We start from the raw sequence: 21,662 nt of genomic DNA on the forward strand, positions 1-21,662 counted from the left end.
GAATGAGCAGGCCAGAGTATTCATTACATCCAGGAGGAACAATTTTGAGACTGAATAATGAGTCATGTCCTAAGTGCTGGAGTGTTGGAAATAAAGCTACAGTCAATGCATGTGTTTATATAAAGGCAACATGAAGATCCATTCAGAAGACTCTGCTTACTTTATGGCTGTCACAATAATCTATATATCCACACAAATGTATAGGCGCAATCTATATCTCTGCCGTCAATGAGTGTAAGCTAAATTTTAGCAGATTTAGCTGAAATTAGTTCAGTTACAAATAAATTAAAGCCATTTTACAAGGACGTTTACATTCTACACAGAATATTCTATGGGAATAAATTATATTTTAAATGATATTTCATAAATGTAATGCTGTTTTTAAATGTTATATTTTAAAATATTTTCAATTTTTAGAGTTTCAATTACAGAAAGAAACACCTTACCTCACCTAAAACTTATTTTGAGCAATTGACCAGATGATGCATGGTCTGAACAAATAGCTAGTATTAAGTAAATCCTAGGTTCCACCAGACACCACTTTACTTAATGGGTATAAACACATGACTCACTGCTGTGTCGAAAAACTGACAATAGCGTGGAGAGACAGCCCAGTGAATTTAGCCTACTGTCTGTTCAGATCTCCAAAAAAAGCATGCAACCCTATTATACGACAGCTGACAGGCAATCAAAAAAAGCCAACTATCCAGAATTAAAGATATGTATATAACCTTAATTGCACCAAATTACAATGAGTTGACACAAAAGAGAGGATTATGTTAATAAAGGGAACACAGCTCCCAGCAGATGATCTGAAGGAAGACAGTAATTCTTTAAACGTTCTGTTGAAAACTTTGCTGCTTAAGAAGTGGAGCACTAAAGGTGATGAATCAGAAAGAAGTTTGTCTAGAAGCACTATTTAAACTCATCTTCAATAAAAAACATTCCTAATTTTTAAAAGTTAACCCTATTAACTTATACCTCAGCTGAAAACAATCACAGCAGTGGTCCACAACCCCCGTGTCACAGACCGGTCTGTGGAGAAATTGGTATTGGATCGCACAAGAAATCTTTATTTTTTCTATTTTATTCATTGTCTGAGTCTTAATGGTGTTTTATTTTGAAAAATTACAGTATTCTCTCACATTTAATCCACAAGCAGCAAAATAAGTAAGAAACCAATGTCTTTGGAAAATTTGTGTGCGATGGGGAAAAGTGAAGGACCCTCGAACTTCCAAGGAATGGATCTGAAACCCATTTGTCAACAAATCAGGTGAATCCACCAAGTCGGTGCAAGAAGATCAGCTGCTGAAAACCGCAAATGACGCCGGCCTATTAGGGGCCGTTTGCATGTCGCGTCTTTTCTAAAGTTCCAATCGAGGTGTGCAGCTTGTGCGTGCAAGTGGCGTGACACGCTTGCGCCTTCCAGACACGAGGCACGTGACAAGAACTGACCAATCAGTTTCATTCTTTGTATGTAATATACACACTTCGGTAGACTTATTATCTCAGGGGCCACGCAATGGCGCAGTACAGTAGGTAGGTCGCTGGTTCAAGCCTCAGCTGGGTCAGTTGGCATTTCTGTGTGGAGATGTTTCTGTGTGCATGTTCTCACAGCTTTAACAAAGGGACTAAGTTGAAAAGAAAATTAAGGAATGAAACACTGAACGCCCACACACTGCAGTGCTTTGTAATTTTCACCATTAATTAATTAAACCAAATTAAAACTTGCAACAGAGTGACAGCAATATTTTGTCAGCTTGTCATCTGAGAAAATGGTGACCTAGCACCTAGCAATCTCCACCCCTACCCCACCCCAACCCAAAAGTTTTGAACTCAGTGTTGAAAGTAATGAGTTAATAAAAACCCCATTACGTCATCTTAAATGGAGTAAGTTCACAGTACTCATGTAGATTCGTTTTTTTTTTTTTTACTCAAATGGTTTGTATTAATCTGTTTCCTGAAATGGTTTGAGTTACCTTAACTTATTGGGTTTTACAGTACTCAGTTGGTTTGAGTTCTCTTCATTTATTGGGGTTTACTGTGGTCAAATTGCTTTGTTTACTCAAATGGATTAAGTTCACAGTACTCATTAGGATTAATTTTTGAACTGAAATGGTTAGTTGCAATCGGTTTCCTCAAATGATTAAATATCTCTCAAATGGAGTTACCTTCACTTTTTTGGTTTTACAGTGTAGCAGTTTTGAACACCTTGATTAGTTGAATCAGCTGTGTTTAATTAGGGTTGAAGCAAAACTGTGCAGAATTGCGGCCCACCAAGAATGGAGTTTGAGACCTTTGCCTTACCCTATAATCCTAAACCCAACCAAAGTCTCTTTGAGGCAAGTCGTTTCACTCAGCCGCCAGCTTTGAAACACCTCTTGGGCAGTATGCCCGGGCATTCTGTTTGAATGGAGAAACATCAAATTCTCCAAACTACTAGACAAGCTTGCGATTACATTTCATATTAGGAATAACCAATAAAATTAAACAACAACTGTCTATTTAGGTACATTTCTAAATGTTCGTATCACAAAAAATTTGCAGAAACTTTCGTCTGGTCCGAGCCCCTTCCCCCGGAGAATTGTCATCCTATAGCCATTGCTGATTCGCTCCTGTACTAGAAGGCAGGCTTTATTCACTATATAGCGTTTGCTGATTGGGTCCTGTACTAGAAGGCGGGGCTTCATTCTCCATTTTGACAGCTACACTTTTCCCCATTCAAAAGTATATGAGTGATATGTCTTGTCTATTCTATAGTCTTTGACCCAACCCTAAGAGTAAACCTGTGAGACATTTTGAATGTTAAACAAGCCCATTAAGTATGATTCTTAACAGTTTATAATTGTGAGGACAAAACCCTCTCTAAGTCATATTCATGGCATTATAAAAATTTGTCCTCCTAAATCACCAAAACTAGTCCAAACAATAACTAGTAACACACAAATACAAATTCAACATTTCATTTGTTAACATGGGGAGCTCACCCAAAATTACACACAAAAGAAGACATGTTGAAGAAAGCTGAAAACCTGTAACCATTGACATACATAGTAAAAAACAAACACTATGGATTTCAATGGTTCCAGGTTTCCAACATTTTTCAAAACATATTTTTTTTGTGTTTAACAAAGAACGCATCTCATAAAAGTTTGAAACACGTAATGGGTGCGCAAACTATGGCAGAATTGACATTTATGGGTGAAGGATCACTTTAAGCCAGAGTGTTTTAAACCAGTCGAGATGATGATCGAATGACTGTGGTAAAAAAAAAAAAAACAAGACTGTCCAACCAGCACACTTTCCAAACCCACCATTACAACACTCTCGGGATGTGACAGCATTTAACCAACAGCCTGAAGATCTGAGGAATTAGCACGTCTCCCCCTGTCCCGCGTAAAACAGTTTCACTTAAAATCATTTAACACTCCAGTGAGCATGATACATGAAGTACTCCCAACTGTCATCCCACAGAAAGTGCGAGAATGAGAAAGGAAAAGGCAAACTGAGGGGAAGGGCCATACATAAGAGTCCTTATTGACCTGCCTTAAATACTTTTTCTTTTTTCAGCACCTGTCACATTGTATCGCGTTCACATTATACAGTGGTTTTTCTAGTGGCTGATACTGATGAGGAACGACTTGACGTAGTCTCTGTGTCCATGCGCATGTGTGTAAACATTTAAGAGGAAGCATAGCTGAACTCAGTGTCTGTCCTTTGCATTAACTGGAGGAGATCCAGCGAGACTCAAGCCATTTGAGTTGAACAGCAAGCAGCAGAGGTCACAGCAATGATGCATCGTCCTCATAATAGTCAATGATCTGGAACCGTCGCAGCCTCAACGGTATATGGCAGCACTTCCTGTAGCAATGCTAACCGCTTCTGAACGTATGCATGCTTGAAAGGGGAAATATAGAGTCATAAAGGGCACTTTTGAAATAATGCTCATTATATTTCCCTTCAATCTAACAAGACTGTATTTTATAAGCTCTTGACTCAAGCTCATGAAAAAAGAAATAAAGGTTTCTATACGCTTTAAATTCTTTAATAATGGGATAAAAAGGAGGCCTGTCATTATAACACAGCGCCAGGAGAATTTAATAGAAAACTGTTTTTCATAAAGTTGTGATTTTATACCATTTGTCATTAATGGCAAGGTGCTGTGAAAACGGTCTTAACATCACTATGACATCATCTACAGCGAGATTTATGAGTTTAAAAGGGAAAGGGGATTCAGGAATACACCTTCTGCTCTCATTTGCTCACCCTCATGGTGTTATGAAACCTGTATGACTTTCATTCTTACAGTATGTTGAAAGTAAAAGATGATCTTTTCAAAACCTGTTTTTGTCAACACAATGAAAGTGATGTTTTAACATTGCTTACTTTAAAAGGATGTCATCAGGAATGAGCAAAAATACTTTTATTTTAACATAAATTACCACATACCTCAATTTAAAGTGTATCAAAATTAACTACAAAATACCACAGCAACAACTTACTTACTGTACTAACTTACGCCCAGTGTCGTTTATATATCACAGTTTATATATCACTGTATATCACTGTGCCACCGTGTCGCCATCAGCAACAACATGCATCCAAATAAAATACTGTATTTTTGTATTTTAAAAATACTACAAAAAACTTTTACAAGGCAAAATTACATTTATTTGCAAATCTTCCATCAAAAGGCATATTGGATCTCTTCACCATTAAACTGACTTTGGGGCCGATCACACTGAATGCAATTTTCCGTTCTGAAAAGTTCTTACTTGTTTTCTTGTTGTTAAGAAAGTCATACAAGTCATACAGCTCTGGATAACTCAAGAACAGCAACCACTCATCTCCCCTCTATCCTTAAAAGTCTCTGTAGTCATCTTGACAACAAAAAAGGACTCACACACTAAATGTACATATAGTTGAAAGTAATTAGGCATGGGGTGATAACAGTTTTCAAGGTATACCATGGTTTGGAAAAGTCAATGTTTTAAAAGCGACAAAATTTTGTGCTATACTGTTCCTGTGGTATACTGTATGTACGATTTTTTATTTAAGTTTTTTTTTTTTTTTTTTAAAGTATCTCAAGCCAAAAAGATATCCAAAGATGCTGTTTTAAATTGTAAAGAAATCAGTCTTTTAGAAACAAATGAAGACAGCAGAAGTCAATGATTCATTTGAATTATTCACTGTTACAAAATATTTTAAAAGTTTCTCAAAATTAAATATATTGTGTTCAAAGGGGGAAAATTGTTGTTTTTTTTACCCAGACATTTACAAAGAATATGTTTAGAGCAGTAAATATCAATCAATACCGTGAAACCGTGATATTTTTATCCAAGGTTATCATAATGTCAGAATCTTATACTGGCTCATGCCAAGTAAAGCCGGACGCACACATGTACGCTTGTGTGCGCATCCTGACTTGCGGAGCTGGTGTGCGTACCCTGATAGAAACCTATGTTTAGAATTCTGAAATGTACGATGCCGAGAGGCCCCTTAACAATGCTGTTACCTAATGTAGACTTCGTAGAAAGTATTTTACCTTAAAACTAAAATATACAAGACACTAAAGTTTTTGATACAAAATACTAAGCCATTCCCATTAATCCTTTCAAAAACAAATGACAACATAATATTTTGTTTAAAAAATGCATTTGTAATACATGTATCATAAATGCTGCTCATCCCTGCATGCCTTAAATCAAACCCATTTTACAAAGTGTCTGGGTCTACTGAACACACATTTATTAAGGTTTCCATTGATGCTGAAACATACAAAAAATATTGACAGCATAACAGCATCACAATTTATGATCCAAAGTCTAAAGACTGCATAAAATGTTGTGACTGAAAATACAATCATTGAAAGCAGCAAAAAAGTTGAAAATTGAAATTGAAGGCTTCACGAAGAACCTGTAATATCCATTCTCTTTTAACTCCATTTTCCAATGCAATTTACACCAAGAAAATAATCTATTTCAAATTAAAACTTTTCAGAAATGTTAGATTTTTGCAACATAATTTACAATTTTAAGGGACTGTTTTACATTTTAAATGAGAAGTTATACAACTTTTTATTAAAAAGGTAAAATTGTCATTATAATATGGTAGAATTAAGCATAATTAGAATTTATATTAAATGTTTTACATTTTAGTTTTACTTGTTACTGTTAACATGTTAAACATATGCACACACTAATTTAAAGTGTATTTTAGTTGTTTAGATTTATGTTGTAACATTTGTAAAAATTCAAAATATATATGAAAGGATGACAGAGCTACTAAAGAAACTCCACAAAGAATACAAGCAACTTAGCAACAAGGTTATAAAAAGTCCTATAGAACTGAAGATATCTGCAGACAACTTTAAATTAAAAATATGTCAATAGATACTCAATAACCCAAAGCAACTGCCAGAAAAACACTTTCTTTAACTGAAAAACACGAGAATTGCACAACCTTGCAATTGCAGTCTACCTTGTATTGTGTTACCAATTATTACACCTTCAATCAAAAGTTAATTCAAGAACATTTCTAAACCACATCAAAATGGCGATCCCAGACACTTGAGATAAAACTTCTATTAAATAACACACACAGTGCTTTTAAAAGTGTAAATGTATCTCTTTGTGGCAGTAAAACAGGTACCCTAGTACTCCAACATACAGAAATGTCCTCATTTAGCAAACAGCTCGCTCTGAAAAGTAGCAAAACGCTGGCCTTCAGCTCATTCTGTTCACATTCACAGAGCTGAGTGAGGAAATGTGCCCTTCCTGCTTGCGTAATGAAAAAGCAGAGCGCATAATGTCACAATCAAGTGTGTATGTGCATATGCAGTGTGTTCCTCAGCGCTCAGCTCTGACAGCACAAATAACTAACTACACACTTTACACTGCTGATGAGACCCTCTCAGCACACTTTGACAGGACTGCTTGAGTAAACAAAACAGACATGCAAACGGTGTCTTCCCTTGATTGTTAGCAGAAGTTATTTTTCGTGCATCTCTGAAGGCTTGACTTTACTGACAGGTGTGGAGTCAGAAGAAGAGATTGGTTTGATACGAGATGGGATTTAGAGACTATATTTAGTTCAAGTATTGCAGAAAATCATAGTTAGCGTACCATTTGCCCATATGGTTGTGAGATGTTTTGACGTTCATTATGATTTTCAGAATTTAATTTCACATGATCTTCATCTTAAGTGCTTTCTTTGTGAATATTGATCTACAGTATGCTTGTTTACTCTGCCATTCAACTAATTTAACTAATCAGGATATCCTCTAATTAATTTGATTTAAACTTGTAATCGATTGACATCGCTGACTAAAACCATCCGGTCTTTTCTATGATCGTCTGAGAATGATCCAGCTGCTCTGCAACTGAATCCTTATTCGTCAATTTAGGGGTAGAGTTATTGACATGGTTTTTCTCCGATAAATATAGCAATATTAATATAATTTCACGAATAGCTCTATTTAGGAGGAAAAATGACTTAACATTGATTGGTGTGATTTAATAATGGTGTGAATCATGCATAAAAATAATAAACAAATTGCCAGCAAGAATAATTATAGAGCAAAGAAAAAAGCAAAATAAACAATGCTTTTTGGTTTTCTGGAGAGTCAAACAGTATTCAGGAACAGAAATGGAATAATAAAATGTCAAACAAAACTGTATAGCATTCATTGTATTAATAATTAAGTAAAATGATCCTCATTAAACTTACAAATGCTGTGTGTTATTTTGCCAAATACTTTACACTCTCTTGAAACACCTTTAAAACACATGCAAATGATAAAGTTTCACTCTGTTTTGGTTATACTTTGCAATGACTCCACAAATCTCATGTATTCTCAATTGTTGATCAACATTAATCCCAACTCAATATTGCACATACTGCTATGTGACTATTGCGGATACTGCGATATCAAAGCTGAAACTATATATTGTGCAGCCCTCGTATGGTGCGGTCAGAGTGTCATCATTGAAAGCTCTGTTATAACTCAGCTCTGTGAAAAAATAACATTTTTAAAAAAAAATACTACCACTCATACTCATACAAAATCCTCAGTAAAAGCGTAAAAACTCTGATTTCCATACAAGTACACTCACATAACTATACGTACGTTAGGAAAAATTGACAACGGGTCATTGAATTATTTGAAAATAATGCACAACTAAAACAATTTTGACTGCTGTAGGCTTCAAAATAACTCAAATCACTCAGCATAGTGATATGAATCTCTAATATGGTGAAAACCTGCTTGCAACTTCTTTAGTTTGTTGTTCTCTGAAAACAATGGCACATCTTGGAATGTTCAAAAGTACATGTAGTTAAAAAATTTTTTTAATATTTGAGCCTCGAAAGCAGAAAACGGGAAAAACATTTGCTTCACGTGTCAAACCTTAAATAATGGTGCCTTACTTTTTAAAAATAGGTTTAATCCTTACCAGTGCTTAATCTGTAAATTGCGAGGTCTCGGAACAGATCGGGGTAATGGATCCGGCATGTTACCAGAGGAGGGAGAGGTTTCGCGGACAAAAGTGGTGGCGTGGATGTTGCGGATGAAACTGAAGAGCGGGGGCCGGGTGGTGTCGCGGACGAAGAGGGTTGGGGAGTTGCAAAAGAAAGTGAAGAGCGGGGGTGCTTGTAAAGAGGAGGAACGGTAAAATGAGGTGCCGGATAAGATTTCAGAGGAGTGGTATCCGGATATGTCTTGTTCCGGCACAAATGAGTGCAAAATGAGTGCATGACTTAAGTGATCAAATAACAATGGGATGAAAAAATGCCATTTCAATGATGACATTTTTGTCCCAAATGTCCTTAAAGTAGCTATTACTATATAGCAGTGCTTCCCAAACCTGTTCCTGGAGACACACCAACAGTACACATTTTCAACCTCTTTTTAATCAAACACGCCTGCAGAACATAAGAGACCCTTTCATTCTATAATTTTCCTGCGGCTTAGTCCTTTTATTTATCAGGGGTTGCCACAGCAAAATGAACTGCCAACTTATCCAGCATATGATTTACACAGCGGTTGCCCTTCCAGCTGCAACCATATAGCAAACATATAGCACGTGTCTTTGGACTGTGTAGGAAACCAGAGCACCCGGAGGAAACCCATGCAAACACAAGGAGAACATGCAAACTCCACAAAGAAATGCCAAATAGCCCAGCCTGGACTAAGAGACTCGAAAACCTAAAATGAATGGTTTAGATAAGGGAGACATCCAAATTATGTTTCGTTGCTGTGCCTTAATGAACAGGGTTAGGAAACACTGCTATATAGCATACTGTATGTACAGTATGCAGTGATCACAAAATTGTAAATGTCCAAAAGGGTTAAAAATATTAATTGTCACATGTATGCACAAAAAATCACTCAGTGTTCAGTGGTTTTAAGTCTTGTTCATAATGCACAGATAAAAATCAATCTGTCACATACTTAACCTGCATTTAGTGATGTGATGCCTCTAAAAAAAGGAAGGTAGCTTGAGATCAGAGTTCAGCCAGTGCTCCATCCATTACAGACTCCTTGCCCTGGTTTGTTACTCCGCAGACAGATCTCTCAGTGCTCTCCGCTCGACAGGTCACATCATTACTCGGCAAACTTTGAAGATGGACAGCTGCAAACTTTTGATCGCACTCATTAACCCAAACAACAGGCTCAGACAGACAACAATGTGGCGAGCGGGCTAATGATTTCTCATGGCCTTGAACATCCCTGCCGTCCCTCCAGGGTCACTCCGCGCATACAGACAACTGACTGATGAAAGAGCTGCAAAGCTTCCAGCTGTTCTCACAAATGCTACCATTGCCAGCATGGTCCAAATCAGGGTTCAATTCTAACCACCTCCCCTTAACCCACAGAACTCTCTATTATAGCATTTTGCTTGATTTCTGAAGGAGATTGGAGAAGGAGCTGACTTCCATGTCTGTTTTTATTTGGGGGAAAAAAGCCAACAAATGTGCTTTCTACACAATATTGAGGCAGCACTTTACAAAAAGGTTCAATCTGACATTATTAGTTAGCTGCATTTAATGTGTGTGAGCAATAAAAAATAAATCTAATGCCTTTATTAATCATATTCGATATTCACTCAGCATTTACTAACAGCTTATTGAAATCAAAAGCTTTATGTGAATACGGATTGATGAATTAACAATGAATACAGAAGTGCTGGAATGACGTCAAAACATGAAAGAATAATTCACCGGTTACCCTTGAGAGATTTGTCCAAGGCGTCTTTTTAATTTATATATTTTTAATTGGAATTGTGAAATGCAATGTAAATTATACACAGCCAAATTGAAAATGTGACTGATAAAATGGCAATAACATTCTTTTCAAAGGCCAGTTTGTAGCAGCGTCGACCAATGTGTATAAGCAGAGTTTTCAAAGTTCTAAATAGCAGAATATTCTGCGCTATTCGATCTGCTTATGTATGAAGCAAACACGCACACCGTAAAAGCAAGTCATGTCAAATAACCCACCAACAGGACATTTCTATGTAGTATACTGGTTCCAGCAGCTTGCAACAGCGCAACACTGGTAAACAGACACCTCTTGACACAATCACTGTTAAAAAATGTAACCCTTGACCACAAAACCAGTCATAAGTGTACATTTTTGCAAAGTGAGATTTATACCTTACATTTAACCTGCATGAATAAGCTATCCTCTGATGCATGGGTTGTCAGGATTGGACAATATTTGATTGAGATATAACTCTTCAAAGATTTACAATCTGAGAGTTAATATTGTAAAATAAAATCGCCTTTACAGCAGTCTAAATTAAGTGTTTAGTGTTGCATATAGGCCATACCAGCCAAAATTTGGCTCTGAAAATCCGGGAGACCAGGTGTGGGGTGGGGGGTCTGAATATTAAAGTTGAGAACAGGGTTAATAACTGTACTATGGAGCGATCGCATACTATACCAAAGCTGGCAAACCAGGGGTGTTACAGACTGTACCAAAGTTACAAAGACTGTTTTCCGGGAGACATAACAAAACAAGAGGCTAGTGGGAGATGGGTTTGAAATACAGGAGACTCCAGGGAAAAACTGGAGTGTTGGCAGGTGTATATTATAGGCCTACACGGAATCTGTGCGCACAGAAATTATCCGATCATTGAATCTATTTATTTACTTTTGTAAATGTGTGTAAATTTATATTTATTCAGTTTTTACATTTATTTCAGTAATTTTATTGACTAATATGAAAGTGTTGTTTCATTTATTTACAATACACTTAGTAAAGTTATATTTTCGTTTTTTTTAGTAGATATATTATATGAGAGATTTGCTTTGTTTACCTAATAAGTGGATCTAGATACATTTTCATTAAAAACATTAAAGTTAAAAAGGTATTACTTTAATTTCATATATTAAGTTTTTAGCTACTATACTCCAAAAATATTTTTTTTACAAAATTCTCAGCAAAAATGGCAAAAAATGTCCACAGATTCTTTCTGGCCCTACATATTACTACCGGTAATCTAAATAAAAAAAAAAAAAAAAAAAAAGTTGATATATTTAGAGTAGAAAATTGACTAAATATCTTCATGGAACATCATATTTCAGATCCTAAATATTGTCATAAACGTAAAAAAAAAAAAAAAAAAAAGCTGTGAGAAAACAACAAGAAAGCATTATGAACATAATACAGAGTTACTGTATTATGATGTATGCACCAGCTTAGCAATTCTACACCAGTTCAACCTTGTATCATTTATTTTTATACAGTAGCTTCTGTATTGCAACTTCAGTTTAAAAGCTCTCCAAAGCTTTTCTTTTTTCACTCACACATGACCTTGACTGGATAATAAACAAAAGAATAGAACTACGTCATGCACATACTTTATCATCAGTCAATCATAATCCCACCAACTAATGGCAGTTCAAAGATGTTTACAAGATAAAACTGTGTATCAGTAAAGTTTGTTTTGACAAGCTGTCTTGAAGCAAACTCCAAATAAATTCAGAAATGATAATACGTCACAGAAGTTCATTCTTATAATTGCTTGAAGAAGATCTGACCTTAAAATGGTAAAACTGTATTTTCAAACATGATGGTTTAGTCAGCAGCCCTAGCCAGCATCCAGCTATATCAGCCAGATTCACCAACAGTGAATAACTGTATTCAGGTCTGGCTCAAAAGACGCACACACACACAGACTAACCTGGTTGATGATATAGATCCCATAGTCGATCTTCTGTCTGCGCAGGACTGGATGCAAATAGTGAAGCCAGTATTTCAGATGGTTGTCTCTGTGCCTGAAAGGGATGATGATGGCCACCTTTTGTTTTGGCCGGCAGTCCGGAGGAGTATATTTCCCGCCTTCTGTGACATTCGGGTTCTCCCTCTGCACCCGCTCCAGGGTTATCTGGGAGCTGAACTCGATGAGGAGACGGCCCACTGCAGGACACAAAAAAATTGGATGTCAGTGAGCCCTTAATTTGAGAGTTATTCCAGCTTTATTATATCAGAACAATAATCATTAGCTGTCTGTCCAGCAGAGGGAGTGCAAACATTTCTCTCAAGTCTCTCTTCCCTTTCATTGATCCACGGATCTTAAGTTGAGACAACCAATCGATAAAGCAGAGTAAGGCTTGATTACATGTTCACACAAAGACTTTGCGCGAGCCTTAAGACTAAAAGATTTCATGACTATACCTAGTCACAATCTAATCCCTATTTGCTGGGGAACTGACATAGTTTTGGCCGCAGGGACTTCTACAACACTCATTAGCGAAGGAGTCTTGTGTTTGCTGCTGAATATGCATGGAGGGCTGTTTTTAGGTAACTATGATGTTTTCTCGTCTTATATAGATACATTCTGTGTAAAAAAAATCTAATTCACAGCAAAAAAAGCCATGGTAACTGAATCAAACATGATATTGAAGAACAATATTACATCAGACATGAACATGTTACCTTTCAAGGGTGATTTTTTAGTTTTATGAAGAAAGCCTTTTTGTGTTCTGTAAATCAGCATATGTAATGCTTCTGAAAGATTGTCAAAGTGGTCTACAAGCTGGTTAGCTGAGAACTGGGGTTAAAAAAAGAATAAAGCTAAATTAACAAAATAATTAGATCTGCCAATAAGCTCTATACTAATTTTAGCACTCAAATGAATAAGATTAAATCTTCTCGTAGCAATTAATTAACAAAACATTGTTAACATTCATTAGTGAAAAAAGTGTTTTTGTTGTTTGACACTGTCAGAGGTAATTTAGATTTATTAGGTAGAAGTAGCAGGCCAATTAAAAACAAAAAAGCAAACAGAAGGAAAGCTCTGGAATGGTAAAAGCAAGGCTACTTCTTAAGTACACACTAAATATCAATGTAGAATTGACTTGTTTTTAAACAAGTTACTATCAACACTGCAAATACACATATAATGGCCATTACTGAGTTATTTATTGAACATATACCTGAAGTTAATCTATAAAAATACTAATAATTTTATATTACTTCAAAATTTAATAATTAGAGAGTATCCTTTTAAAAAACAGACATTAAAACAGACATACTAGTGTTGTCAAACTTAGGCGAGGCAGTGGCGCAGTAGGTAGTGCTGTCGCCTCACAGCAAGAAGGTTGCTGGTTCGAACCTCGGCTCAGTTGATGTTTCTGTGTGGAGTTTTATGTTCTCACTGCCTTCGCGTGGGTTTCCTCCGGGTGCTCCGGTTTCCCCCACAGTCCAAAGACGTAGTACAGGTGAATTGGGTAGGCTAAATTGTCCGTAGTGTATGAGTGTGTGTGTGGATGTTTCCCAGAGATGGGTTGCGGCTGGAAGGGCATCCGCTGCATAAAAACTTGCTGGATAAGTTGGCGGTTCATTCCGCTGTGGCGACCCCGGATTAATAAAGGGACTAAGCCGACAAGAAAATGAATGAATAAATGATATTCATTATTTAGTAAAAACAATAAAATATATTTAATTTACTACTATTTAAATGTTTGTGATTAATCCAATGCTTGTTTGTTTGTTTTTTTGTTTTGTTTTTTAAATAAGATTTTATATGCAAAGACATGCCATCAAATGAAAGCTGCCTTAGTGAGTATTTTTAGGTTCCCTTTTATTCAATACAACAACTAAACTAACTGACAAAAGTCTTGTTTTATGAAGAACAAATTATAACTTGATGACTTCTAGTTGATCATTTGGTATTAAAGTGGCTTACATGAAAGGCAAAGGCCTTTAGATTAGGATTTATGGCCAAAATATTTATGGCGAAGAAGGCATTCTTGCAGGACTCCCAGAGTTCATCAAGATTCTTTGGATTCATCTTCAGTGCCTCCTCCTTCATCTTACCCCAGACATGCTCAACAATGTTTACCTCTAGTGACTGGGCTGGTCAATCTTGGAGCACCTTGATCTTCTTTGCTTTCAGAAACTTTGATGTGGAGGCAGAAGTATGAGAAGGAGTGTTATCCTGCTGAAGAATTTGCCCTCTCCTGTGGTTTGTAATGTAATGGGCTGCACAAATGTCTTGATACCTCAGGCTGTTGATGTTGCCATTTACTCTGCAGATCTCGTGCATGCCCCCATACTGAATGTAACCCCAAAACTGTGATGTTTCCTTCAGCAAACTTGACTGATTTCTGTCAGAATCTTGGGTCAATGCAGGTTCCAATAGCTCTTCTGCTGTATTTGTGATGATTGAAATGCAGTTTAACAGATGATTCATTAGAAAAATCTACCTTCTGCCACTTTTTACAAATGATAAACTAGAAATTAAGTTATTATTTGTAGCTCTTACAACTTAAATCGACGACGGGACTTTTGTCAGGTAATGTACTATATACCAATAGATTCTCAATAAAGCATCCCTTTTGCATATAATTTTTTTTAAATCACAGGAGAAATATGGAACACAAGTGAAATGCAGTTTTGGAAAAAAAATTCATGAGAGCCCAAGTCATCAACCATGAACAATTGTGAACACATGGAAACATATGATCATATACAGCAGGCTTCTCATGAAAATGTCCCAAAACCACACATTTGACATTTTTAGACAGGTTTTATCATAAAAATCTGTTGTCTCTTTTATTATTTGTGGAAAGAAAAGTTGCTAAACAATTACTATCTCGAAAATTAACTCCAGAATGATTGAGTGTATTATGTATTTTGATTACTTTGTAAATATTTCAAATGAAATTAGGTCACAGTCATCAGCTATAAATGACCAAACATCGAGCACCTCTATGAAATCTGACCCTCGGACACCTGGAAGTGATGCAGCTTACAGAAACTGAGCTGACCTTGACAGCCGCAGCTCCTCATCACACCACTTTAGATGTGAAGAACAGCAGCTTTGTGTAAATATCTCATGGGCCGCTACGCTATTTTGAGAGGCAGAGGACAAGGTTCGGTTAAAAATACATTAACAGCTGATTGTATGCAAGGCCTACTGCTGCACCAACGCTTGTTTCCCTATTAGCCACATCCTTCAAATCAACAGCAGCAGGTCAGCAGGGTACAGAATGACTGTTTGCAGATGTAACTGACACACTGTGCCTTTCCGAAGATTAGAAATGTAACGGTTTGAAAATTTCATGCCAGGATTATAGTGACCAAATTGATTATGGTTATTAATATAACCACAGTTTTGTTAAAATGACCAAAAAACTAAGAGAATAAATGTCAACACACTTAAGGGCTTCTGCTAAGTTCTGTATCTGAATATGAACAAACAACAAATACAATTTGCTGCTTTAAGCAATTCTGTGGCCAACAACATAAACAGGGTTCTGTGCATATAGGCTTTGTTTACTTATGTTTGTATTATTTATTGTATATTGTTTTTGTGCTTTATGGCAACAACTAATTTGATTGTTTTAGCTCACAAAGGTCTGCTTTTACGCAGAATAGCATGAAGTTGCTTTATAAAAGCTAAAAGTTTGTGGGATATGATGAAAACGCCCATTTTTCTGACTGATATTGCGATTTGATTTGCAATTTAATTTTGTGAGGTCAAGCTTCAGCTTCCATATTCCCAATAGTTTGCCTTATGCACTTTAAATGAAAGGAATGAATGGAACATACTTTCACTGTATATATGTAATAAAGGCTAACGGCTCCCTGGAGATCAGAAATGAGGCAGCAAAGAACTGACAAACTTCAAATAATTTTAATAATGAAAATAAGCAAACTAAAGTGCGCCGACAGCTTCTCACAGTGACTACCGAGAAACTGAAAACAAAACAAACATAACTTTTTTCAGGCCTGATACTTCCTGGTCTTCCATATCTCTCCTCCTTTTAAGCTTCCAGAGCTCCTTAGTGAGACTCGAGACAGGTGGCGCACACAGGTGACAATTGTTAACACTCCCGCCACCAGCCTCGTTCTGTTCTCATAGCTCTCGGGCCCACCCCACTGGGTACAATATATTAATGTAATTATTAAATGTCTATGGCTAGGGATGGGTACCAAAACTGGGAACTTTATCGGTTTCGGTGCTACATTATAAAAGACCGTTCTGACGTTAACAGGTTTTGCTATCGGTACTGGAGAATTATTGCTGAATAAACATTATTTACAGAAGCATAATTTAACTGACTGAATTGATAAGCGGTATCGATAAAAGTAGTAATACAGTTAAAACCTTAAAGATACCCATCCTTATCTATGGCCCAATTCCAATTCAATTTTTGTAACCCTACCCCTTCCCCATGGCCCTTGAAACAGAGTGTGAAAGGGAAGGGCTTCAAAATGTAGCCCTAAGAAATGGGACAGCACTACAGCACCTGCACATCATATGTCATTACATGTCATCGTGAGCGCTTGCTTCATATGAGATCGACGATGGCAACTGCTGTAGTTATTCCAGTTGCTTTTTTTTTTGGAAATCACTGAAGGCATATATTTTGTTATCATAATGATATAATGTCGCAATAAGATCGTAACTGTACTGTGCATTTACACCGTGGCTGGCCATATTCATCAATGTAAACACACGAAAACAACATCCAGCCCCCAGACTTTTCTGACAAGTAATTAGAGTGTCAGAATGTTATGGGACTTCTATAGAGGAGTTAATATTATGGATTATAGATAGCGAAATTGGGTGATGTGGTGGCGCAGTAGGTAGTGCTGTCGCCTCACAGCAAGAAGGTCGCTGATCCCAGCCTCGGCTGGGTCAGTTGGCGTTTTGTGTGGAGTTTGCATGTTCTCCCCGTGTTCGCGTAGGTTTCCTCCGGGTGCTCCGGTTTCCCCCACAGTCCAAAGACATCCAGTACAGGTGAATTGGGTAGGCTAAATTGTCCGTATTGTACGAGTGTGAATAAGAGTGTATAAATGTTTCCCAGAGATGGGTTGCAGCTGGAAGGGCATTCGCTGTGTAAAAACATGCTAAATAAGTTGGCGGTTCATTCTGCTGTGGCGACCCCCGATAAATAATGGGACTAAGCCGAAAAGAAAATGAATGAATGAATGAATGATAGCGAAATTTAGAGGTTTTTATTTTAATGTTTTATTAATTAATTTATTAATTAAAGCATGATGGTAAAACATGAACGCGGTTATGAATGTATTAAAACATATGCTTGTTTGTTGTAAAAATTTGTAATAATAACAAAAAATACTAATTTGTGAATCTCCTGACTTCCAGGTGCAGCTTCTGGGAACTTTTCTTACCCCTTGGTTTCGAGTGCGGTCCTGAAAAATCTCCCTTTCCAGGAGTATCTAGCCCTTCCCCTTAGCCCTACGCCATTGAAGATGAATCTGCCGTCATAAAGAGAATTGGGTAAGGGGAACGACTAAGGGGTAGAATTGGGATTGGGTCTTCATGAACATACATTTACATAACAGCTAATTGCAATGTTAAATGATTAACAGTAAGTTTTTAAAAATCACGACAATCAATAGCAGTTTTATCAATAATTAAAATTTGAAACTGAAACAGAAAATGTATTATGGTTTACCTCGAAAATGGTAACTGTGACAACACTAGTGGATATGTAGATACAGTAATTATCCTTAGAGAACCTTCAAAATGCAAGATCAATGTTTTCATTTCTAGCATTCGTTCAATCAGATTGGCCGAGCACGACAATTTCACAGTCAGATGTTTATAATGACATTACCCTTCTGCATGTGCTATCCTCATCCTGTGTGTTTCCATAAATAAGCTATAATTGGCTGCTCCTCATGGACAGCGAGAGATAGAACGGAGAAAAAAAGAAGGTTGTCGTGTCCACTTTTTATGAGATGCGGCAGTCACAAACCTAATTACAAGTTCCTTCTTTCAATAAATCCAATGTTAGGCGTCAACGTTTGCCATTCCCTCCTATCTCTCTAAAGCTCCCTTTGAAGTGATCTCTACAAAGGCTCACTGGATCCAGCTACTTCTAATTAGTGGCGTTATATGAGTAAGGCGAGCAGTCAAGTGGCAGCGTGGAGGGGATTGGAGAGAAAGTGGACGCGGGTGATGAATACCTTGCGATCTGAACACCTGCGATAGTGGCAGGCTGCTCTCGTACAGAGTGTTCCTCCACTCTGATCGCAAATGACTGAGGCCATTGATAAGACTGGAGGAGGTAAACAATTGCCTCCGGTTCTTCCGCTGCCTCGTCATAACAGCCTTGTTTATAGTGCAGGCCAGTCTTAGTTTCAGTCAACACACGCAGGGATTGTCTGATGAATATTACATTAGGAAACAACAACACTGAAGAGAGCTGAAATACGCTACTTTCAATTTCACTCACTAGCTATTGGATAATATGGTATTTCTGGGTGAATTTCATAAACATATAAATCACATTAACAAATATTTATTTATTTTACCACTACTACTAATAATAGTAATACTACTAAAAATAATAATATTCATACTGATAATAATAAATGTTGTTTTGATTATTTTTAAATAGACTCTTTAAAGTTTTATAGTGAGGGTGACACTGTGGTACAGTGGTTAGCACTGTCGCCTCATAGCAAGAAGGTCGCTGGTTCAATCCCAGGTCGGGCCTGTTGGCATTTCTGTGAGAAGTTTGCATGATCTCCCCATGTTCGCGTGGGTTTCCTCTAGGTGCTCTGTTTTCCCCCACAAATCAAAGACATACGGTAAAGGTGAATTAAATAAACTAAATTGGCCATAGTGTACATGTGTGAATGCAAGAGTGTATGAGTGTTTCCCAGTGCTTGGTTGTAGCTCGTAGGGCATCCGCAACGTAAAACACATGCTGGATAAGTTGACGGTTCATTCCGCTGTGGCGACTCCTCATGAATAAAAGGGCTAAGCTGGAGAAAAATGAATAAATTAAGTTTTATAGTGATTTGAAATAAGAATTTAATATATAAAAAAAAATATGCAGTGTTTCCCACACATGGACTTTACTTGGGAGGGCCGCCCGGGTATATTAACGGCAGCCAAAGTATATTTACTGACACATTTTTTTAACACTATTATTATCATCCTTTTACATGTTTTAAATCCACCCAATATAACCAACCATCCGTGGTTGATTAAGTAGTGGAAAATCTTCTCACGTTTAGCTGTTTCGTGGCTACTGTGTGCACAAGGCCTATCAACAGTTAAAAAAAGACACACCTTTTTAGGACTTACTGTAACAATGCGTCCTAAAAAGTCCAAGATTTGTTTTTTGTTTTGCTTTCTAAAGCTGTCATCAAATGTTTGCGCACAGCGGCGAGAGCAAGAGAAACATTAAATAATTCATTCTTTATTCTAAATGGCACAGACAAACTTTATTAAACAGATGGAGAGGACAACATTAGATCGAAATTCACTGCAAAATACTTGTACACCATTAGAAACGGCTAATCATCTTTGCCTTATTGAAATAATCTATTTATACATTTTATTCTTGTAATTATTATAATTTTTAGAGATATTGTCTGTTTTTATTTTCTTCTTTCTGTCATTTATGTCTCATTTACTGTATATTTTATTAATTTGATGATGTTAATATATTGCATATTTTATACATCTAAATGCCTTGGCAATACTGTACAAAGTGCTCCTGAAAAGCATAAAAGTAGGAGAAATAGTGAATTTATTTATTTTTAAAACGTTAACCTATTGAAAAGAAACAGTGTATAACAGAAAAATGTATTTATGTTTTGCTCGTCACATATATTTAACTATTTGTCTGAGGTGGGTAAAAAGTGTATTTCAATCCGGCTACCACCGCAAGTATATTTCAAACCTGTGGGATGCACTGTATGCAGATCATATAAATATATAACTGTAATGTGATTTGTATGTTAACAACAGGGAGTGCTGATTCAAACGCAGGGCTTATTATGCAGAGAATGGTCAAGCAAGCAACAGTCAACACAGGAGCAAACAGATGTATATGGGTAATACAGTGTCATGGTCGATAAATGGGCAGATGGTCAAAAAGGCAGGCAGCAGACTGGAATAAAACAAACAAAACAAAGCAAGGTTCAAACATGGAGGGCAAGGCAAGGGAAATGCATCGTAATGTTCCCTAACAGATAAACAAGACTCAGCACTGATGTGTGCATGAGCACTGTATAAATAGTCCATTTAATCAGTCTTTGACAATCCTCCGGCTGTGTGTATTACATTTACATTTACATTAGGAAGTGAAGTGGAGACTAGATAGTTGAGTTTTTAGTCGTTTCTTGAAAACAGCGAGTGACTCTGCCAATCTGATGCAGTTAGGGAGTTCATTCCACCAACTGGGCAGATTGAACGCAAGCGTTCGGGAAAGTGATTTCTTCCCTCTTTGGGATGGAACCACGAGGCGACATTCATTCACAGAACTCAAGTTTCTGGAGGGCACATAGATCTGCAGAAGTGAAAGCAGATAAGAAGGAGCGAGGCCAGAAGTCGCTTTGAAGGCAAACATCAGAGCTTTGAATTTGATGCGAGCAGCAACTGGGAGCCAGTGCAAACGGATGAGCAGCGGAGTGACATGTGCTCTTTTAGGTTCATTAAAGACCACTCGTGCTGCTGCGTTCTGGAGCAGCTGAAGAGACTTGATAGAGTTAGCTGGAAGCCCCGCTAGTAGAAAGTTGCAGTAATCCAGTCTGAAGAGAACAAGAGCTTGAACAAGGAGTTGAGCTGCATGTTCAGATAAGAAGGGTCGGATCTTTCTGATGTTATAGAGTGCGAATCTGCACGATCGAGCAGTTCTAGAAATGTGGTCAAAGAAGTTTAGTTGGTCGTCAATCGTTACACCAAGGCTTTTCACCATTTTGGATGCAGTAATGGTTGCGTATGTAATCAGTCATGATCAGAAACCGGTTGTGAGTGTGTGAGGTGCATGACTGAATACTGTAGTCCATAACGGCGGAGTTATAGTTCGTTAGCAATCAGCAACCACTAGATCGCTGATAATCATAACAATAACATACATTAAAAATATTCTGAAATATAGATGTAAAATTTGTTGTTATTTCTATAAATTATTTTACTTATTTCAAATTATTCTACTGATTTATAAATAGTATTCTTATTCTTATATTAAGTACTGATTATTACTATATTATTATTATTTTATTCCATACAATTTCACCTTATTATGACTTTGGGGATGATTTGTGGTTTTTAACTATTAATTGCAGAACTGCTGAAAATCTTCACATACAGATCTTTTCCCTCAATTCCCAGGCCAACAAAAATAGCATTATCAATATGGCCACCAGGGTACTGGCC

The 21,662-nt window shown here is 37.0% G+C and overlaps 1 protein-coding gene across 3 annotated transcripts in view; it reads right to left on the reverse strand.

The window, feature by feature from the left end:
• The window catches only part of b4galt2 (beta-1,4-galactosyltransferase 2), a 201,162-nt gene that overhangs the window by 102,723 nt on the left and 76,777 nt on the right, over positions 1-21,662 (reverse strand). For 2 of the 3 annotated variants that reach the window (XM_087238548.1, NM_001128385.1), the window contains one exon: positions 12,189-12,424. In XM_087238548.1, coding sequence (XP_087094674.1) covers positions 12,189-12,424 — 236 coding nt within the window. Of the gene's footprint in view, positions 1-12,188; positions 12,425-18,102; positions 18,465-21,662 lie in introns of those variants that run through there. The other variant, XM_087238549.1, reaches the window with a different exon arrangement.

Source organism: Danio rerio, chromosome 2, assembly GCF_052040795.2.
Source record: "Danio rerio strain M-AB ecotype USA chromosome 2, GRCz13ab, whole genome shotgun sequence".
Taxonomy (NCBI): Eukaryota; Metazoa; Chordata; class Actinopteri; order Cypriniformes; family Danionidae; genus Danio; species Danio rerio.